At 45.2% G+C, this 17,893-nt stretch overlaps 3 protein-coding genes and 3 pseudogenes across 3 annotated transcripts; 3 read left to right on the top strand and 3 right to left on the bottom strand.

Annotated features, from left to right (window-relative positions):
- The first annotated feature begins 2,910 nt into the window (after positions 1-2,910).
- LOC125553346 lies at positions 2,911-4,136 on the top strand (annotated as a pseudogene).
- An 864-nt stretch (positions 4,137-5,000) lies between these two features.
- LOC125553345 lies at positions 5,001-5,638 on the top strand (annotated as a pseudogene).
- Positions 5,639-7,106: 1,468 nt separating this feature from the next.
- On the bottom strand, positions 7,107-7,769 carry LOC125553344 (germin-like protein 9-3). The gene has a single exon (XM_048717143.1). It carries the CDS (start codon positions 7,767-7,769, stop codon positions 7,107-7,109), a length of 663 nt encoding a protein of 220 aa, XP_048573100.1.
- A 724-nt stretch (positions 7,770-8,493) lies between these two features.
- On the top strand, positions 8,494-9,333 carry LOC125553343 (germin-like protein 9-1). The gene is made up of 2 exons (XM_048717142.1): positions 8,494-8,789; positions 8,904-9,333. The coding sequence occupies exons 1-2, from the start codon at positions 8,494-8,496 to the stop codon at positions 9,331-9,333; spliced, it is 726 nt and encodes a 241-aa protein (XP_048573099.1).
- A 2,887-nt stretch (positions 9,334-12,220) lies between these two features.
- LOC125553341 lies at positions 12,221-12,878 on the bottom strand (annotated as a pseudogene).
- Positions 12,879-15,378: 2,500 nt separating this feature from the next.
- On the bottom strand, positions 15,379-17,658 carry LOC125554473 (germin-like protein 9-3). Its single transcript, XM_048718023.1, has 2 exons — positions 17,628-17,658; positions 15,379-16,037 (listed from the first exon to the last, which is right to left on the bottom strand). Exons 1-2 carry the CDS (start codon positions 17,656-17,658, stop codon positions 15,379-15,381), a joined length of 690 nt encoding a protein of 229 aa, XP_048573980.1.
- Positions 17,659-17,893: the final 235 nt, after the last annotated feature.

Here is a 17,893-nt window from a genome sequence, read left to right as displayed (position 1 = left end):
GTGGAGGAGCGGGCCAAGGTGTCTTCTTGTTTTGACATGGTTATGTCTGAGGTGGAGCCTGTTGAGCAGTCGACACTGGAGGAGCCGAAGGTTTCCAGTGCTCCTTGCACCAGCAAGCCTTCAAAGGAGCTGATCCGGATGGATGCAGATGAGCCTCTTGGGAGAGCCTCCTCTCCGTGGGGGGAGTTCCTCGAAGAGCTTGCTCTCACTGTGTCGAGCTCGCCGCAAGTTTTGCAGGTGGGAGAGGCTGCTCCTTCTCTCTTACAGCGACGAAACTGCCGTTTGGACAAGAAAAACAAAGATTGTGACATTCCTGTAGCCAAGCGCGCGGAGTATAGGCGGGCGGAGGCCTTTGGAGAGGTTCCAACACTCAAGAACAAAGGAAAAGCATCTGAAGAAGACCTGAATGAGAAGATGCAACACTATCTGCAGATGTACAAGAAGGAACACACGCCCAAGGCGATCGAGGCGGTGCACGCATTAGTTCAGGCCAATGCTTGACCACTTCTGTTGCGAGGGTGCACTTCGGTGTGCTGCCATTGTAGAGAGTTTGTGGGTGTTTGCGGAGTTCGTCTTTGTTGGACACAAGGCATGGCCTCCGTTCCTAGGTCTGGGGGCGCTTGTTTCCGGCACAGATGATGTGCCATGAGTTGTTGGATGTGGTTTTTGCCGGTTTCCCATATTAACCGCGTGTTGTATGGTTTTCGGGTCTGGTTTCCCTATTAACTGGACCACTTTCCCTCTTCTATAATGCAAAGGCAGAGCATCTGCCGTTCACGCTCAAAAATAAAATAAAAAGAAGAAGGTACCGAGGCTGTCTGATACACAGTTTCAGCTTGGCATATGCACCTGTTTTAAACAGTTCAGACTTAACAAAAGTGTACAATTATGTGCATGACGAAATTTTGGCATGCCAAATTTGAAGCAGTGAACTTTGCCGTCAAAGTGCGGCGGTGAACTTGGTGATTAGAGCTTTGTTTTCTAGAACTAAGGGATAGGGACTAGCCAGAATGGGGATTCAACAGCTTTTACGATATGTTGTGGCGTAGTGAATGCAGGACTATCTGACACTGAAATTTGTTCTTAGCTAATCTTTAGTTACATTTATATTTGGATGTTTCATTTGTGTCAGAGTGTTAAAACAAGATGGAACCATTTTATTTGGAGAGGCCATCTACAGAGTCTGCATAGGGTCATTCGGAATGAAAGTATTCTCCCCGAAATGGTGTACAGAAAGCAAAGAGGGACCCTCGTCTATAAGAGCTTAATTCATATGATACGAAATGTAAGATGCCCTAAGTTTTTCAGAATCGAATGTATATAGGCATGTTTTTATGTGTTTGTTCATTTATTTCAGTCCGTATGTAGTCCATATTAAAATATCTAAAACATTTTATATTTGTGAACGGAGGAACTAATAAGTTTTAATTTTTATAGAAGAATGTCATCGCTATGTTATAATGCACATGCAGGAGAAAATTGCTAGTGAAATGAGCTTGAATTATAGTGTATGTTTGCAATGTGGTCTTGATTTGAATCAAACGTTTGTGTGTTGATCTTTGGAGCTCATGATCTTGACTCTTTACTTAGAGCACCTCTCCACAAAAAGCACCGCATATGTGGGTTTGGGCATTTTTTGCCCCGAAGAGATTCCGCGTATCAGTCGGCCCGTAAATATTTTTAGGGTGACCTGGATATTCCACCCCGCAACCGCTATATACACGACACCGGGAGGGGGGGGGCTTTTAGGGTTAGACTTCCGGATCCCCTTCGCCGCTAGCTCTCACATACTTCGGCGAGAAATTCAACCCTCGTTGCCTCTTCTTTTTCCCTTGATGGCTGGCGGATGGGCGACAATCCGTGGCGGGTCGTCTCCGCACAAGAAGGAACGCCACGACACGGAGGCCGGCAGCTCCAGTGGCACCATGGAGCCATATCGCTAGAAGCAAGCTCGTGACAGCGGCCGGCTCTCCCGGAGCGGCGGGCGGAGCCCTTGGGCCAGCTTCCACAAGCTCGACGCCAACCTCTATCGACACTTCAAGAGGTGCCGGGAGGCCGATGCGGAGCTCATCACCGTGGAGCGCACATATGCGGCCGGAGAAGAAGTGTCGCCGATCGTCTCGCTGCCGCCAAGGAGGAGCACGCCCTCGCTCACGCATTCCGCAAGTTCGCAGTCAAGTTCTACCTCGACATCGACGAGTGACGGTCGATTTAGCTATTAATTCGTAGCCCGAAGTTTGTATTTCCTATGTATGCACTATGTTTGTGTGATGAACTATTTTCTAGCACGAAGATGTTTTTAAATATGCAGTACTGATTTACAGGATATGTTCCACCGGAGCATGCACGGTACCACAAATAAGTTTTCGGGGGAACCCTAAAACAATTTTGCAGTATGAGATTTTAGCGGATCCGCTAGAGATTCTCTCACATATGTGTGCAGTTTTGTATTTGGTTGAACCTCACTGTGTCTGGTGACTTTGGTGTTCCATTTTGAGGGCACCAACTCTGTATGGTACATAGTTTCAGTTTGGCATATGACATTTGTTTTCAACCGTTCACAACTTTGATGTTTATGTTAGTTGGTGTTAGTAATGTTTCAACATGGGTGTCTCTCTCTCTGTGTGTGTGTGTGTGTGTTTCTTAATTTTTCTCTACATCTGCTATTGACGCTGAATATTCATTTATGGATGGCTAGACACGACAAAACACACCCATGTTGCGGACCCTGTTCGTCGCCATCGCTGGAACCTCGCCTACTCTTCATGTTCATCTTCTAAGGTAAACCAGTTTCATCTTCCATAACTAGTTTTTCTTACTTGTGTTATTTATTTAAGTTAGTCACCCAAGACATTCAGTAAATCTTTTTTTTTTGCTTTGTTTAGTTGACCCTTGACTCAATGGAGCACCATGCCGGACAGAAGAGGGGCAACACTCCTTGAGGATTTGCCTGGGGAGCTCATCGACAAGCTACTCGTCCGGCTAACACCCAAGGACGTTGGTCGTTGTCGTGCCGTCAGAACGTCCTGGCGTGATGCCACCTCCATGAGTGAATTTATGCTTGAACACCACCACTCGCAGCGATCACTCCCCATAATCAATGGGCAGGGGTGGCCAGCCACTTTCATCGTCTTCCATGATGTGAGTGCCAAAGCTTCCAGTCAAGAAATCTAGCCATATCTTCCGGGTGCCAAACAACATTTAGAGAATAGCATCCAAGCCGCTTGTGATGGCTTCCTCATCATCTACCGGAGATCTCAATTCTACATTTGCAACCCGCTCATCCGCATGCATGCTGTCCTACCACAGCCTCAACTTGGGAAAGCCGGCAACAACGTAATCGGTTTCTACCGGCACCATCCTACTGGAGAATACAGGGTGCTCTGGGTCTCACGGTCACATATATTCAGCTTATATGTCCTCACAGTGGGATCCACTGAGCCGAGGCACATCATAGTCAGAATACCAACTACATCAAGACGTTGTGTGGGACATGCTTCCGTGGAACATATGCTACTGAATGGGTTGCGTTATTTGCCTCATTGTCCACCACCAATAGACCACCATGGCAGCCTGCATTGGTGTCCTTATTCCACCAATGAAATTACGGGAGACAGGAGAGACATTATTGTGTTTGACACAAAAGTTGAGTCATTCCGGTGGATGCGTGGTCCTGCCCAGCCGTACTCTAATAGGAGGTTATTCAAAATGAAGGAAACACTTGCTTTTTGGGGCAGCTCGACTCCTCGTTTCACTGCTATGGATGTTTGGGTGATGCTGGATTATGACGCCAAAATATGGTCTTTCAAGTATCAGATGATGTGTCAACGGTGGAGGCATCACGACAACTTTATTTAACTTCTTTCAAAAAGAAAATGAAAACACCACTTCATTCAACAGTGCAATGGTTCAATGATATGGTTGTCCTCAACGAGCGTGAGCTGCTGATCAGGTTTAATTCAAAATATGTGCTGCGTCTCGACATTGATGGCAAGTTCTTAGGGATGGTGAACATAGGGAAGAGTCAATATCGCATGTTGCTCACTCAACACCGCCTCAAAGATAACATTACACCAATTATGTTCCGTGAGATGCAAGAAGACAAGGAGTCTCCATTCTCAGCAGGGCTTGTGTAATGTCGAAGACTACTCGTTTGTTTTCCCCTTGGATTCACATCATGTATTTCATTCGTACTCTTCTCATTTATTGTTATATCAGTACTACCGATAGAACATGTGATTTTGGATAGCAACTGGATGTCATTAGTTGGTGCTTATTATGATGCTATGAACATCATGGTAATGTTCTGAACCATGGAGTATCTATGTATGCTGTTGTAACTTTCCATTGTTCATCCATTCACAAAGTTTTACTCCTAATTCACATTGTTAAGAAGCAAGAATGACACTATTAAGATAAGAAATTTGGTCTTGCTCACGTCCTTTGAGTGAATGTATTTTTGTAACAGGAATGCACCCAGGCGTTTTCCTAGAAGCTAGGTATTGCATTTTCGTTTGTAATGTTTATTCCGTATGCAAGGCTGATAGGTTGATCGTTGTTGTTCAAAATGGAATTTGGTCCTAAGTCTTATTAGTACTCCTATTTGTTCCCCTAGGCCTAGCTCACGATTCGTTCCCCTCTTCAATCCCCAATCCACAACCATCTGTTCATGATGCTAACTTCACCAAAAAACCAGTGAATTCCTTGCAGTTTTGATGCACCCGAGGAGCAGAAACATCACTGGTGTAGGGACACCCGGGAGTTGAGAAACCACACGCTCTCCTGGTCTTAATCTTAGCCAGCAAATGGTTACTCTCTATGCAACACCTTGTGTTCGTCACTCACAAGGGACAGAAGAACAAGACATCAACTCCTCGGTTCCTCCAATTCCTTTCCAAGAAATGGAAACCTGGCTGCCTATAAATAGCAGCTTATCAATCATATCCTCCATCAGCACGGCTACAGGCATTCACCTAGCAAAAGCTTCAAGCTCTGCTCTAATGGCGTCCATGAACTTCTACTCCATGGTGCTGGTGGCCATTGCGCTGGTGTCAGCCCCGCTGGCTGCCGTGGCCGGTGACCCTGACATCCTCACTGATTTCGTCGTGCCCACAACGCTGATCGGCATTCCCATCAACATCACCGGCGACTACTTCACCTACACCGGCTTCCGCCCCGTGCCACTGCCTCCATGGCAGAATTCGCGGTGTCCAAGGCCTCCATGGCAGAATTCCCTGCTCTCAACGGGCAGAGCGTTTCGTACGCCAAGCTCAGGTTCCCGCCGAGCACCGTGAACCCGACGCACACCCACCCCCGAGCTGCCGAGCTGCTCCTCCTCCTCGAGGGCACGCTCTCTGTTGGCTTTGTTGACACCGCTGGCAAGCTCTACACCAAGGACCTTGTCGCTGGTGACATGTTTGTGTTCCCCAAGGGCATGGTGCACTACCAGTCCAACCAGGGGTCTCGGCCCGCGATGGCACTCTCCGCGTTCGGCAGCGCCGCCGCGGGGACCGTGTCCGTGCCCGTCACCGTGTTCGGCACCGGAGTGGACGATGTTGTGCTCGCCAAGTCATTCAAGACTGACGTGCCCACTGTGCAGAAGCTCAAGGAGGCGCTCACTCCGCCACCCAAGAAATAAGTCCGTCCGTTCAAGACTGATGTGCCAACTGTCCTTGTGTGTGTTTTGAATATTTTTTTTTTTGCTTCTTGAAATAACTGACCTGCCAAGCAATGCAGACAACCAAGTACTGCATCCACATGGTAGGAGCAATTTGGTGGTGAAATGATGTTGAATATATGTGTTTGCAATGTCATCTTGATTTGGATCGAATGGTTTGTGTGTGTGTTGATGTTTGGAACTTGTGATCTTGACTCTTTGAGTTACATATATGTTCGCGATTTTGTATTGGGTTGTGCCTGGTGAGTTTGTATACCATTTTGAAGGCACCGATGTTGTATGATACACAGTTTCAGTTTGGCATATGATACATGTTTTAAACAATTCAGACTTCACAAAAGTGTACAATTATGTGCATGATGAAATTTTGGCATGTCAAATTTATAGCAGTGAACTAATTAAGTGAACTTTGCTGTCAAATTGTGGCGATGAACTTGGCGATTAGAGCTAAGGGAGAGAAACTAGCCAGAGGGGCGATTCAGCAGTTTTTAGCTACGATATGTTGTGGTGTAGTGAATGCAAGACTCATCTGACATTGAAATTTGTTCTTAGTTCTGTCCATACCAAGATTGTAGCTAATCTTTAGTTACATTTATATTTGGATGTTTCTGTGGCGATAGATAGTTAAAACAGCACAGAACCATTTCATTTCGAGCGGCCATCTACTGAGTTCCATAGTGTTATTTAGAATGATAGGATTCTCCCCAAAATGGTGTATGGAAGATAGAGAGGGACACTTGTCTTATGTTGTGACCTGTAATAATAAGTGTGATTTGTATAGAAGAATGTGCATCCATCGCTATATTATTATGCACATGAGAAAATTTCTCATGAAATGAGCTTGAATTAAGTGTATGTTTGGATAAGATGACGCCTGCTCCTAGAATGTGAGTGCGTCTAAATCAGCTCGAAGAGTGGTCAAAGCGGAGGCAGAACATGTAGAACCGGAATGGACACTACTGAAAACCTTCATACTAGTCCTTAATAGAAGTTGTGGCTTGCTTGTCAACACACACACACACACACACACACACACACACACACACACACACACACACACACACACACACACACACACACACACACACACACACACACAGAAGCACAACACTACTCACTTGTACAATAACGATTAACATAGTATGTAACATTTTCCTGCAAAAAAAAACATAGTATGTAACATTGAAAAGTAACATGATAGAGTTTACTTGTAACCATGGAAATAAAAATAAACAGAGTTGCATAACAGACACAAGTATATTTGATGGCATAATCTTAACACCCAAATCAAATGAAGTTTGACATGAGTCACCATAACAACTCACAAGTCACAACATGCGCATATTATTACACAACTCAAGGTTCACTCCACCATCATTCACTAGCTCAATGGCTTTATTATTCACGGTGGCAGAAATACACCGGCGAATCATTTCTTCGGTGGCGGAGTAAGTGCCGCCTTGAGCTTTTGCACGGTGGGCAGGTCAGTCTTGAAGGACTTGGCGAGCACCGCATCGTCAACACCAGTACCAAACACGGTAACAGGAACAGACACGGTGCCCGCGGCGGCGCTACCGAAGGCCGAGAGTGCAACTGCGGGGCTTTGACCTGGGTTGGACTGATAGTGCACCAGACCCTTGGGGAATATGAACATGTCGCCGACGGCTAGGTCCTGAGTGTAGAGCTTGCCAGCCGTGTCGACGAAGCCAACGGAGAGCGCACCGTGAAGGACGAGCAGTAGCTCTGCTGCACGAGGGTGGGTATGGGGTGGGTTGATGGATTCGGAGGGGAACTTGAGCATGGCGTAGGACACGCTCTGCCCGTTGAGTGCCGGGAACTCCGTCATGCTGGCCTTGGTCACAGTGAAGTTCTGTGCCCCCGGCATGGGCATGGGCATGGTCATGTTCATGGTGGCGCGGAAGCCGGTGTAGGTGAAGAAGTCGCCGGTGATGTTCATCGGTGCTATCCCATAGAAGTTGTCAGGGACGACAAAGTCGGTGAGGATGTCCGGGTCGCCGGCCACCATGGCATGTGGTGCCGTGACCAATGCAACCACCACCAGCACCAAGGAGTAGGAGTTGATGGACGCCATTGAAGTTGAGTGTAGCTGCAAGTAAGCTAATGATCTTGTGGTGACAAAGAGGCTGATTGGTGAACGCGGTAGTTGTGAGTTGTGGTGAAGATGTTGAGCTACATGTTGTGTAATTTATACACAAGAGGAAATCTAGCTAGTGAGGTGATGAAGAGTCTGAGAAACCGAGGGCCATGCATGAACATTGTACAGCAACAAGCTGGAGCCAGCTAGTGCTATTTGACACACATCTGAGGAAGAATTAACTGGCCAATTCCATGCAGCTCTTGGTGTCTCCAAGCATATATATGGATATACCAGCATGCGACTCAGAATCTTTTTGTTCTCATTCTGATACAAACTTTGCAGGCTCAACTTGACAAATATGATCTGCCCACTAAATACCCTGCAAGTATGTAATGTAGCACATATATGACATGAGCACAAACGTGTACATCACCTGTCAAACTTAGGAAACAACGATGGCAATGGCAAGCCAATTTGTCCCAGCTAGCAGTGTCCCTACAGGCTACAGCCTCCTACAGGCTACAACCATGAACTAGCAATGGATTTATAATCATGTCTCAACCATGAACTGTCACCACTGTATCATCAAACTTAGGAAACAACGATAGCAACGGCAAGCCAATTTGTTTGGCCCCTACAGCCTCCTACAAATAATCACAGCCTCAGGCCAGCCACCTCCAGTCCTCCACCGTTCACACAACCTTACTACTACGTGAAAATGGTGTCGTCGTGTCTTGCCCTCGCCGTCCTCCTTGCTGTGCCCTTCCTTGCCCTCGCCGGCGACCCGGACATCCTCACAGACTTCATCCTGCCGCCCGGCACCAATGCGTCGCTCCTCAACGGCACGTTCTTCACCTACACAGGCCTCTTCGCTGGCAACTCCGCCAACCCAGCCAAGTTCACGGTGACAAAGGCCACCGCCACCGAGTTCCCGGCGCTGCTCGGCCAGTCCGTCTCCTATGCTGCCCTCATCTTTGGCCCAGGCACCGTCAACCCGCCTCACGTCCACCCAAGGTAACAAAACTTTACACTCTTTTTAGTTGATCATGATTCATCCTCAGTATATACAGGTTTGTGCTCATGTCATGCATGTGCTTCTTCTTCCATGATTTCAATGGTGGCCGGCAGGGCGTCGGAGCTGCTTTACGTGGTGCAGGGCCCGCTGCTCGTGGGTCTCATCGATGAGACGAAAGGTGAGCTGTACGCGCAGACGCTGCACACGGGTGACATGTTCGTGTTCCCCAAGGGCATGGTGCACTTCCAGTTCAACGGTGGCGACCACGTGGCGCGTGCTTTCTCGGCCTTCGGCAGCGGCAGCCCCGGCACCATCTCGCTCCCGACTGTCCTCTTTGAGTCCGGCATCCCCGACGCCGTCCTCGAGAAGTCGCTTCACGTCGACCAGGGCACCGTGGACGCGCTCGAGCAGGACCTGGCGCCGCTCGCTCCCGCTCCCGCTCCCTCTCCAGATACACCGCCAGCGCCTAAGAATGGTGGTGCGGCGCCCGCACCGGCGTGCTTCGCGCTGCTAGCTGGCTTCGCCGCGGCATTGTTGCTGTGACTTGTGAAGATGTGACTGAGAGCCATGGCTTATCTTGTTGCGAGGAGCGTAGTTTAAAAGTACTTCGGCGAATAAGCTATTTCGACTAGCCGAAGAACCAAAATAATTGTGATGGTTACTAAGGGGGAAATTTTATATATGTGAAAGGTATTTGAATTTGTTTCACTTGGTTTACAGTATACAAAGTGTGTGCATGGACAATTTAGATGATTGTTGAAGTTGACACTTCGGTACATAATACCATTACAAATATTTATTGCTCAATGCAGCTGATAAATAGTTAATCCTGGATATATTATCCACACACACACACACACACACACACACACACACACACACACACACACACACACACACACACACAAAATGGGCAGTGTTGAATAGTAAGACTTCACGTGAACTTTCTATTTTGATGCAAGTTTCATCTAAATTCGTCGTGTTCATGCGAAAACTAGATGGACTGCAAACATATAAGCAGTTCATTCAACGCCATGAATAGAGTGTATGGACTCATAATTTATGTCTTTTCTTTTCTTTTCTTTTTCGCTATGCTTATGCGAGTGCGCTTTTCTTTGATGGCACATAACCCTATTATTTCTCAATTGTTCGACGAGCAACAAAACATTGTTTTTGTGTCAAACAAAATTTGAGATGAGCACAATCATAAGTCACAACAAGCATATTATCACGTTCACAAGTCAGAACAACATAACTTAACAAAGTTACAACAACACGGGCCAGCTTATTCTGTTATTACGTGATCAAGTTTAAATCACAACCTTCCGTTGGTGAGGTTAGAGGTGTAATTTTATACCATGACCTACAAACGAAATTACGCGGATCTAAATTGATGAGTATTATTATACATGCTTTCATAATACACTTTAATATGGTGATCTCAAACCTACTTTTTTTTCAAGTCATGCGAACAACAAGGTTACACGAACTTTCAAGGACGCAAGGAATTTTTTATACTATTCTGCAAACATTTTGTACATATCTCGTGAATAGATAATTGAACTTACCCAAACTCTATGTAGTGCTGTTTTCCTACAAATATTTAATATTCTGTAGTGATATAAAACACAAATTTGACCATTCCAAAGGATCAGGACCATCAATTTTCTTTCTTTATTTATTTCAGACACAACTCAATAGGTATTTATAAAGGTTGTTAAACTCTTGCAGTAGAGGGCACCCACTATTACTTATATAAACGAAAATCATGTTACAAAAAGGAAAAAAAGGAATAAAATAATGTTCCAAAAGTCAAGCGTGTCTGTTTGACCAAGTTTAAAGAAAAAATATCAACATCCATAGAGCGTGGGTTTGTCTAAATCAGATTGAGGAGTGGAGCTGTCAAAGCGGATGCAAAACAGGTAGAACCAGAATGGAAACTACCGAAAGCTTCAGTCCTTACTAAAAGTCATGGATTGGTTTTTAACTGCAAACATATTTAATAAATGAGGCTGGTCGCTCCATGGACATAGCAAAAAAAGCGAATCAATTTTGGTCATAACAAGCTGCCCTATTCAGTCACCAAACAAAATTGAGAGAACCACATCGAATATTCAATTCCAAGCATGGGCTCATCTACACACAGTGAACAGTAAATTCTAAAACAAATACTAGAAATATTTTTAAAAATCTGTTTATTCTTTTGCACGGAAGATGTTTGAGTGCGTGAGCTGCGTGCAAATTTCAACGCATTTAGACATCTGAGTAGTTCTCAGCAAAAAAGAGTCAAAATAGGGTCCGTGCACAAATAGTAGAAACTTTCATAGGCCCCAAATTTGTCTTTTTCGCTGAGAGCCACTCAGACATCCAAATGCTCTCAAATTTTTTAAGGATATCACGCACTCTGGCATCTTTCTCCATAAAAAATCAGAAGTTTTTGAATTTATTTAGTATTTAGTTTTTTTTTGTTCACTCCCGGGCCCAATTTAAATGCCGCTCTCGAAGCTCATACAATACACACATGCAGGCCAACACACACACAAAACTCCAAACACCCCGTGCAGGTTATTTCAGCGAGCAATAAACTCCAAAGCACGAGATGGTGGCGTGTCAATAGCCGCACCGGCATATGGCACAGTGGAGTTAGGTCATCTTGGGGGAGTGATCGCCGGAATATCCATGAAACGGAAGCACAACAATGGTCGATTGTACAATAAGAAATAATATAGTACATCACAGTGAAAGTAACATGACGGAGTTTACGGAAATTCACAGAGGTACACACCTATCAAGCCCTTCCCGACCGCTCGATCGTCTCGCAATTCGCAAAGTAGTTGAATCTGAACAATGGCATAGTAAGTTTTAAGTTTCAGTCATTGAAACTTATGACTTTTTATCTGAAACTTGCAATTTTGTCGCTTGCTCTTACCATGTTTCATGGGTAAAGTTTGAAATCATTTTTTTGTCATTTGTACGCACAAAAATCATGATTTTATGGGTCGCTCATAATAAGTTTGAAGAGTTGAAACTTAACATTTATTTTCAAAATTCGTCAAAACGTATTCAAAATGAATCTTATTTGAAAACACTCATCACGAGTAACACGCATATGAAAACATAATTTAATTTGCACACGTGGAGGGACTCGGTGCCCCCGCGCTTGCGTGCCCCAAATATGCTCCCCAAAGTTTACATGTAAATGTGCAAAGCATGAAACAAGGAGACTTGCATAATAGACACAAGTACATTTGATGTCATAGTCTTAACACCCAAATCATATAATATTTGGCATGATCACGACAAACAACTCACAAGTCACATCAAGCATATCATTACACAACTTAAAACTCACATGACCACCAGCTTTACTTCACCATCACTCGCTGGCTCGAGGGCTTATTATTCATGGTGGCAGCAATACACTGACGAATCATTTCTTCGGTGGTAGAGTGAGTGCCGACTTGAGCTTTTGCATGGTAGGCATGTCAGTCTTGAACGACTTGGCGAGCACCTCATTGTCAATGCATGTGCCGAACACGGTAATGGGAACAGACACGGTGCCTGCGGCGGCAGTGCCAAAGGCCGAGAGTGCGCCGGTGGGGCTTTCCCTCGGGTTGGACTGCTAGTGCACCAGACCCTTGGGGAACACAAACATGTCACCGGCGGCCAGGGTCCTGCGTGTAGAGCTTGCCAGATGCATGCATAAATCCCATAGAGAGCGCACCGTCGAGGACAAGCAACAACTTAGCGGCACGCGGGTGCGTGTGTGGAGGGTCGATGGATTCTGAGGGGAACTTGAGCAAGGCATAGGACACACTTTGCCCGTTAAGGGCTGGGAACTACATCATGGTGGCCTTGGTCACAGTGAAGTTTTGCGCCCCCGGCATCAGCATCGGCATGGTCATGTTCATGGCAGCACAGAAGCCGGTGTAGGTGAAGAAGTCGCCGGTGATGTTTATCGGTGCTATCCCGTAAATATTTTTTGGGACGACAAAGTCGGTGACGATGTCGGGGTCACCAGCAACGGCGCCCGCTAAGACCAATGCAACCACCACAAACACCAAGGTGTAGCAGTTTGTGGAAGCCATTGAAATTGAATGTATCTGCAAGCTAATAACTTAGCTGTGATAACAGATTTATTGATGGAGGCTGTGGTGAAAGATGTTGGGCTGCTTGCTGTGTTATTTACACAGAAGGGGCAACCTATTGATGTGATGAAGAGTCTATGACACCAAGGGTGATGTATGAGCGTTCTAGAATTGCAAGCTGTAACCAGCTAGCTAGCACACACATCTAAGGAAGATTTAACTGGCCTATGTTATGCAGCTCTTTGGTGTCTCCAAGCATATGGATATACCTACATGAAACTTTCAAAATTTTGTTATCATTCTAACAAAAAAACTTGGGTGTTTGTGTCTCTCACTCTCAACTTTACCAATCCGTCTTTCCGGAAAAGAAAAAAACTTCACCAAACTTAGCTGTCTGAACTGTTGAGCAAATAGCGTACAACTGTATGTTTGTTTTAATACTGCATTATTAAGTATTAACAATTAACTGTCACAAGAACAGCGTGTCCATGCACACACACAAAAGAAAACTCTGTCACGAAAGCATCCCAGATACTGGGCGCCCATTCGTTGGAACAACCTAACTAAACTATCCGCCGTGCTGATGAGTTAAGGATTTTTTTCCACCCGCAAAAAAAAGAGTTAGGTCTTTTCCTTTTCGAAAAGGAGATAGAACCCCCCGGCCAAGTTGAGGTCTGTTCGTTTGACGCGTCGTACACTCTATTGGTCCATGGTAGCGAATTAATGTGTGAACTTTGCGGCGACCTCAATTAAAACGCAAGTAAGCCGCAATGAAAAGAATGTTGTCGGATACTAGCCTACTCAAACGCCACTCCTAGTACCATACAGGCAAAGCACAAGCTAGCTCTAACCGGGCTAGCATTGTAAGCCCAGACACGACACAAACTAGACCAACTAGTACGTCTTCTCTACTTAATTACTCCCTCCTAGCTATGTTTTAACTTTTTTGATTCGGATGTATATACACACATTTTAGTGTATTTGTTCACCTATTCCTGTCCATATGTAATCCATATTGAAATATCCAAAACATCTTATATTTGTCATAGATGGGAGTACTAATCAACTTTGCTAACACTAATTAACCAGATTAGACAAGATTACCTAACAAAGAATGCCCTGATAATCTATAAAATGTATTTAGCGTGCCTACTATTGATGGTGAGAGACATTTGATCTATTGTACGGACTTGTGCATAATTCATTTCACATTTTTTTTATTTGTGGGGAACATTGTAGTTATTTTCTTGGTACTCATTTTTGTGAGCAGGCTTTTCTTTGATGGCATGAGTAATTATTTCTTTGTTGTCTAACAAACAACAAAACATTGTGCCCTAAGCTATGAAACGGTTGACCAACTCAAAAGAGAAAGCGAAACAATATTAAGCAGGTGACTTCGGTTCAATATACTTAGAAAAAGTTATTTCTCGGTCTTGCTCATAAACCTAAAACCATAATCTTAGCATCACTTTTTATTTACATGAATCCAATAATCTTGAAAACGACTATATTAAGAGACTTGTACCTCTCTCTCTCTCTCTCTCTCACACACACACACACGCGCGCGCGCGCACACACACACACACAGCAAACTCCAAAACACCTTCGGCAGGTTAGTCCAGTGAGCCGAAAAGACAAATTTTAACATGGTCCTTCTTACCTCCCCTTTTCACATGGGAGTTAAGAAGATAAGAGGTACTCAGACCCACTACTTCATGAAATGAACGGCTTAGATTTATTATATACTCTTACCTCTCTTGTGTTAAGAGGAGGCAAGAGGAACCATGTTAAAACTGCTTGAGCAGAAAATACTTCAAAACACGAGAGGGTTGAGCGTCTAGAGCAGCACCAGTTTGTCACACGGTGGAGTTAGGCTGAAATAATAACTAAATGGAACCAGAACACTACTCAAATGTACTCCCTCCATTTTTTTTACTCTGCGTATAGAATTTGGTCAAAGTCAAACTACATAAAATTTGACCATATTTATATCAAAAAATATGAACATCTACAATACTAAAACTATGTGGTATGAAAATACATTTCATGTTGCATCTAATAATATTGATTTTATATTATGAATATTAATTTTTTTTAATATAAAGTTAGGCAAACTTTACAAAGCTTGACTTTGACCAAACCTTATATGCAGACTAAAAAGAAACAGAGGGAGTATAATAACAATAGTACATCACCTTGAAAATAAGATGGATAGAGTTTACTTGTAAAAATGCAAGGAAAAAACACACAGAATTGCATAACCGACACAAGCATATTTGATGGCACATTCTTAACACCAAAATTAAATAAAATTTGACATGATCACAATATCAACTCACAAAACACAAGAAGCATATTATTACAAGTCACAACAATCACAACTCAACCTCACAATACCATCGGGATTACACCACTATCATGCGCTAGCTTGGTGGTCTTATTAGTTCGCGGCGGTGGCGATACAGTGGAGAAGAAGAAGAACGACAAGAGCACATATGTATCACTTCTTGGGCGGTGGAGTGAGTGCTGCCTTGAGCTTCTGCACCGTCCAAAAGTCAGTCTTGAACGACTTGGCGAGCACGACGTTGTCAATGCCGGTGCCGAACACGGAGGCAGGCACATTCACAGTGCCCGGGGCGGCGCTGCCGAAGGCCGATAGCGCGATGGCAGGACTTTGCCCCAGGTTGTACTGGTAGTGGACTAGGCCCTTGGGGAACACGAACATGTCGCCGGCCGAGAGGTCTTGTGTGTAGAGCTTGCCAGCGGTGTCGACAAACCCGACGGAGAGTGCACCGTTGAGGACAAATAGCAGCTCGGCGGCGCGCGGATGGGTGTGCGGTGGGTTGACGCATTCGGAGGGGAACACGAGCTTGGTGTAGGACACACTCTGCCCATTGAGCGCCGGAAACGCTTCCATGTTGGCCTTGATCGCAATGAGGTTCCGCCGAGGCCATGGTAGGGTCCCGTTCGTGACACGAAAGCCGGTGTAGGTGAAGAAGTCGCCGGTGATGTTCATCGACGCTATCCCATACATGTTTGGGATGACGAAGTCGGTGAGGATGTCTGGGTCGCCGGCCACGGTGGCTAGCGGCGATGAGGCCAGTGCAACCAGCACCAGCACCAATACCAAGTAATAGTATTTCATGAAGGCAATTGAAACTGAATGCAACTCAAGTTTTCTAAAAGATTGATGGTTGGAGGGTGTGGTTGTGAGATGCGGTGAAGATCTTGCAGGTCTATTTGTGCTATTTATACATATATATAAAACAGAAGATCGATTGAGCATTTGATGTACACATACGCACCCACGCACGTACCCACGCATGCACCCACGCACGCTAGGGCTAATTGACACACATCCGAGGAAGGATTAACTGGCCAATGTCATGCAATTCCTTGGTGTCTCCAACCATGCCTATGGATACACCTCCCGCATGCAAATTCGGAAAAATATTAGCATTCTGATCAAAACTTTGGTGCTTTGTGTCTCACTCTCGACTTGGTAAATTATTTTCATTTCTTTCGTAAATTATATACAGCTGTATGACTTGTCCACCAAAACCCTGCAAATATGCAATGTAGCACTGGATTTAGGTGGTGTTTGGTTCTCTAGTTCTAGGACTTTTTCTAGTCCCAACTAAAAAGTCTCTAGTCCTCAAAAAGTCTCTCCCTGTTTGTTTCCAGAGTCCTAGTCCCTTCCTAGAGACTATTAAATGACCATGTTGCCCTTAGTATATAGAAAAATAATAATCAAACAACATCATGGGGTGGCGGGTCAATGGGTGCATGAAGAGGCATTGTTGGAAAAGTCCCAAAAAATCCCAAAAAGACTCTCATTGAGGGTCTTCTTTATTTAGTCCTAAATGCCTAGTTTAGTCCCTAAAAAGTCCCTCCCATTTAGTAAAAAAGTCTCTAAGAGAGACTTTTTCTAGTCCCTACACAAAAAAATCTGTGGAAACAAACACCCCCTTAGTATTATCAGGTCTAGAGTAACTATCAACTGTCATACGAGCTTCACCAATGCTTACAAATTGCTAATTATCTGTCGTACATAGGAAACAACAATGACGATGGCGATCTAAACTTGCTCCAGCTGGCAGGGTCCCCTCGACGGCTCTTCCAAAGCCCCGGCGACTCGTACAAATAGTCTCCAGCCGACGACCTCCACCGATCACGCAACCTTACAACCTAGCGAAAATGGCGCCAGCCGATTAGGTCAGTTTGTTGTCGCGTCGTGCACTCTTTTTTTTTGGGATAAAATTTCGATTTATTCATTTTTAGTCATGATAGTACAACGAACACTAGAAATAATAAAAATGACATCTAGACTTGTAGACCACCTAGCGACGACTACAAGCACTGAAGCGAACCGAAGACGCGCCGCTGTCATCGCCCCTCCCTCGCCGGAGCCGGGCAAACCTTGTTGTAGTAGACAGTCGGGAAGTCGTCGTGCTAAGGCCCCGTAGAACCAACGCACCAGAACAGCAACCGCCGCTGATGAAGAGTGTAGATAAGAAGGATCCAACCTGAAGACACACGAACAAAGACGAACGACGAACAGATCCGAGCAAATCCACCGGAGACACACCTCCACACACCCACTGAGGATGCTAGACGCATCACCGGAACGGGGACTAGACGGGGAAACCTTTATTCCATTTACAGAGAGTAGCCGCCGTCTCGCCTTCCTGAGTAGGACACAAACCCTAACAAATCTCGAAAAAGGATCTAAAAACGGAGCCCTCCCACTGGCAAGGGCCAGGATCCACTCCGTCCCCATGGCCCTAAGGTCACGGTAGACGGGGCGGACCGACGCCAGCGCCGGCGGGAGGCAGAGAAACCCTAGTTTTTTTGGGTAGGAGGCGGCTGGCTAGCGAGTAGGACGCACACGCCGCGTCGTGCACTCTATTGGTCCATAGTAGCGAATGTCACAATTGTGTGAATTTTCTAGTGACCTCAATTAGAACGCTTCTAAGCCACCCAAAAGAATAATGCCCTTATAATCAATTAAATGT

The sequence above is a fragment of the Triticum urartu genome, chromosome 4, assembly GCF_003073215.2.
Source record: "Triticum urartu cultivar G1812 chromosome 4, Tu2.1, whole genome shotgun sequence".
In the NCBI taxonomy this organism is placed as follows: Eukaryota; Viridiplantae; Streptophyta; class Magnoliopsida; order Poales; family Poaceae; genus Triticum; species Triticum urartu.
This window is presented reverse-complemented; position numbering and strand designations above follow the sequence as displayed.

Coding starts and splice junctions, on each gene's coding strand:
- LOC125553344 (XM_048717143.1), bottom strand. CDS start 7,769: ATGGCGTCCATCAACTCCTACTCCTTGGTGCTGGTGGTGGTTGCATTG.
- LOC125553343 (XM_048717142.1), top strand. CDS start 8,494: ATGGTGTCGTCGTGTCTTGCCCTCGCCGTCCTCCTTGCTGTGCCCTTC. Junction 8,790..8,903: donor CCGCCTCACGTCCACCCAAG/GTAACAAAACTT, acceptor GGTGGCCGGCAG/GGCGTCGGAGCTGCTTTACG.
- LOC125554473 (XM_048718023.1), bottom strand. CDS start 17,658: ATGGGGACGGAGTGGATCCTGGCCCTTGCCA. Junction 16,038..17,627: donor GTGGATCCTGGCCCTTGCCA/GTGGGAGGGCTC, acceptor AGTTGCATTCAG/TTTCAATTGCCTTCATGAAA.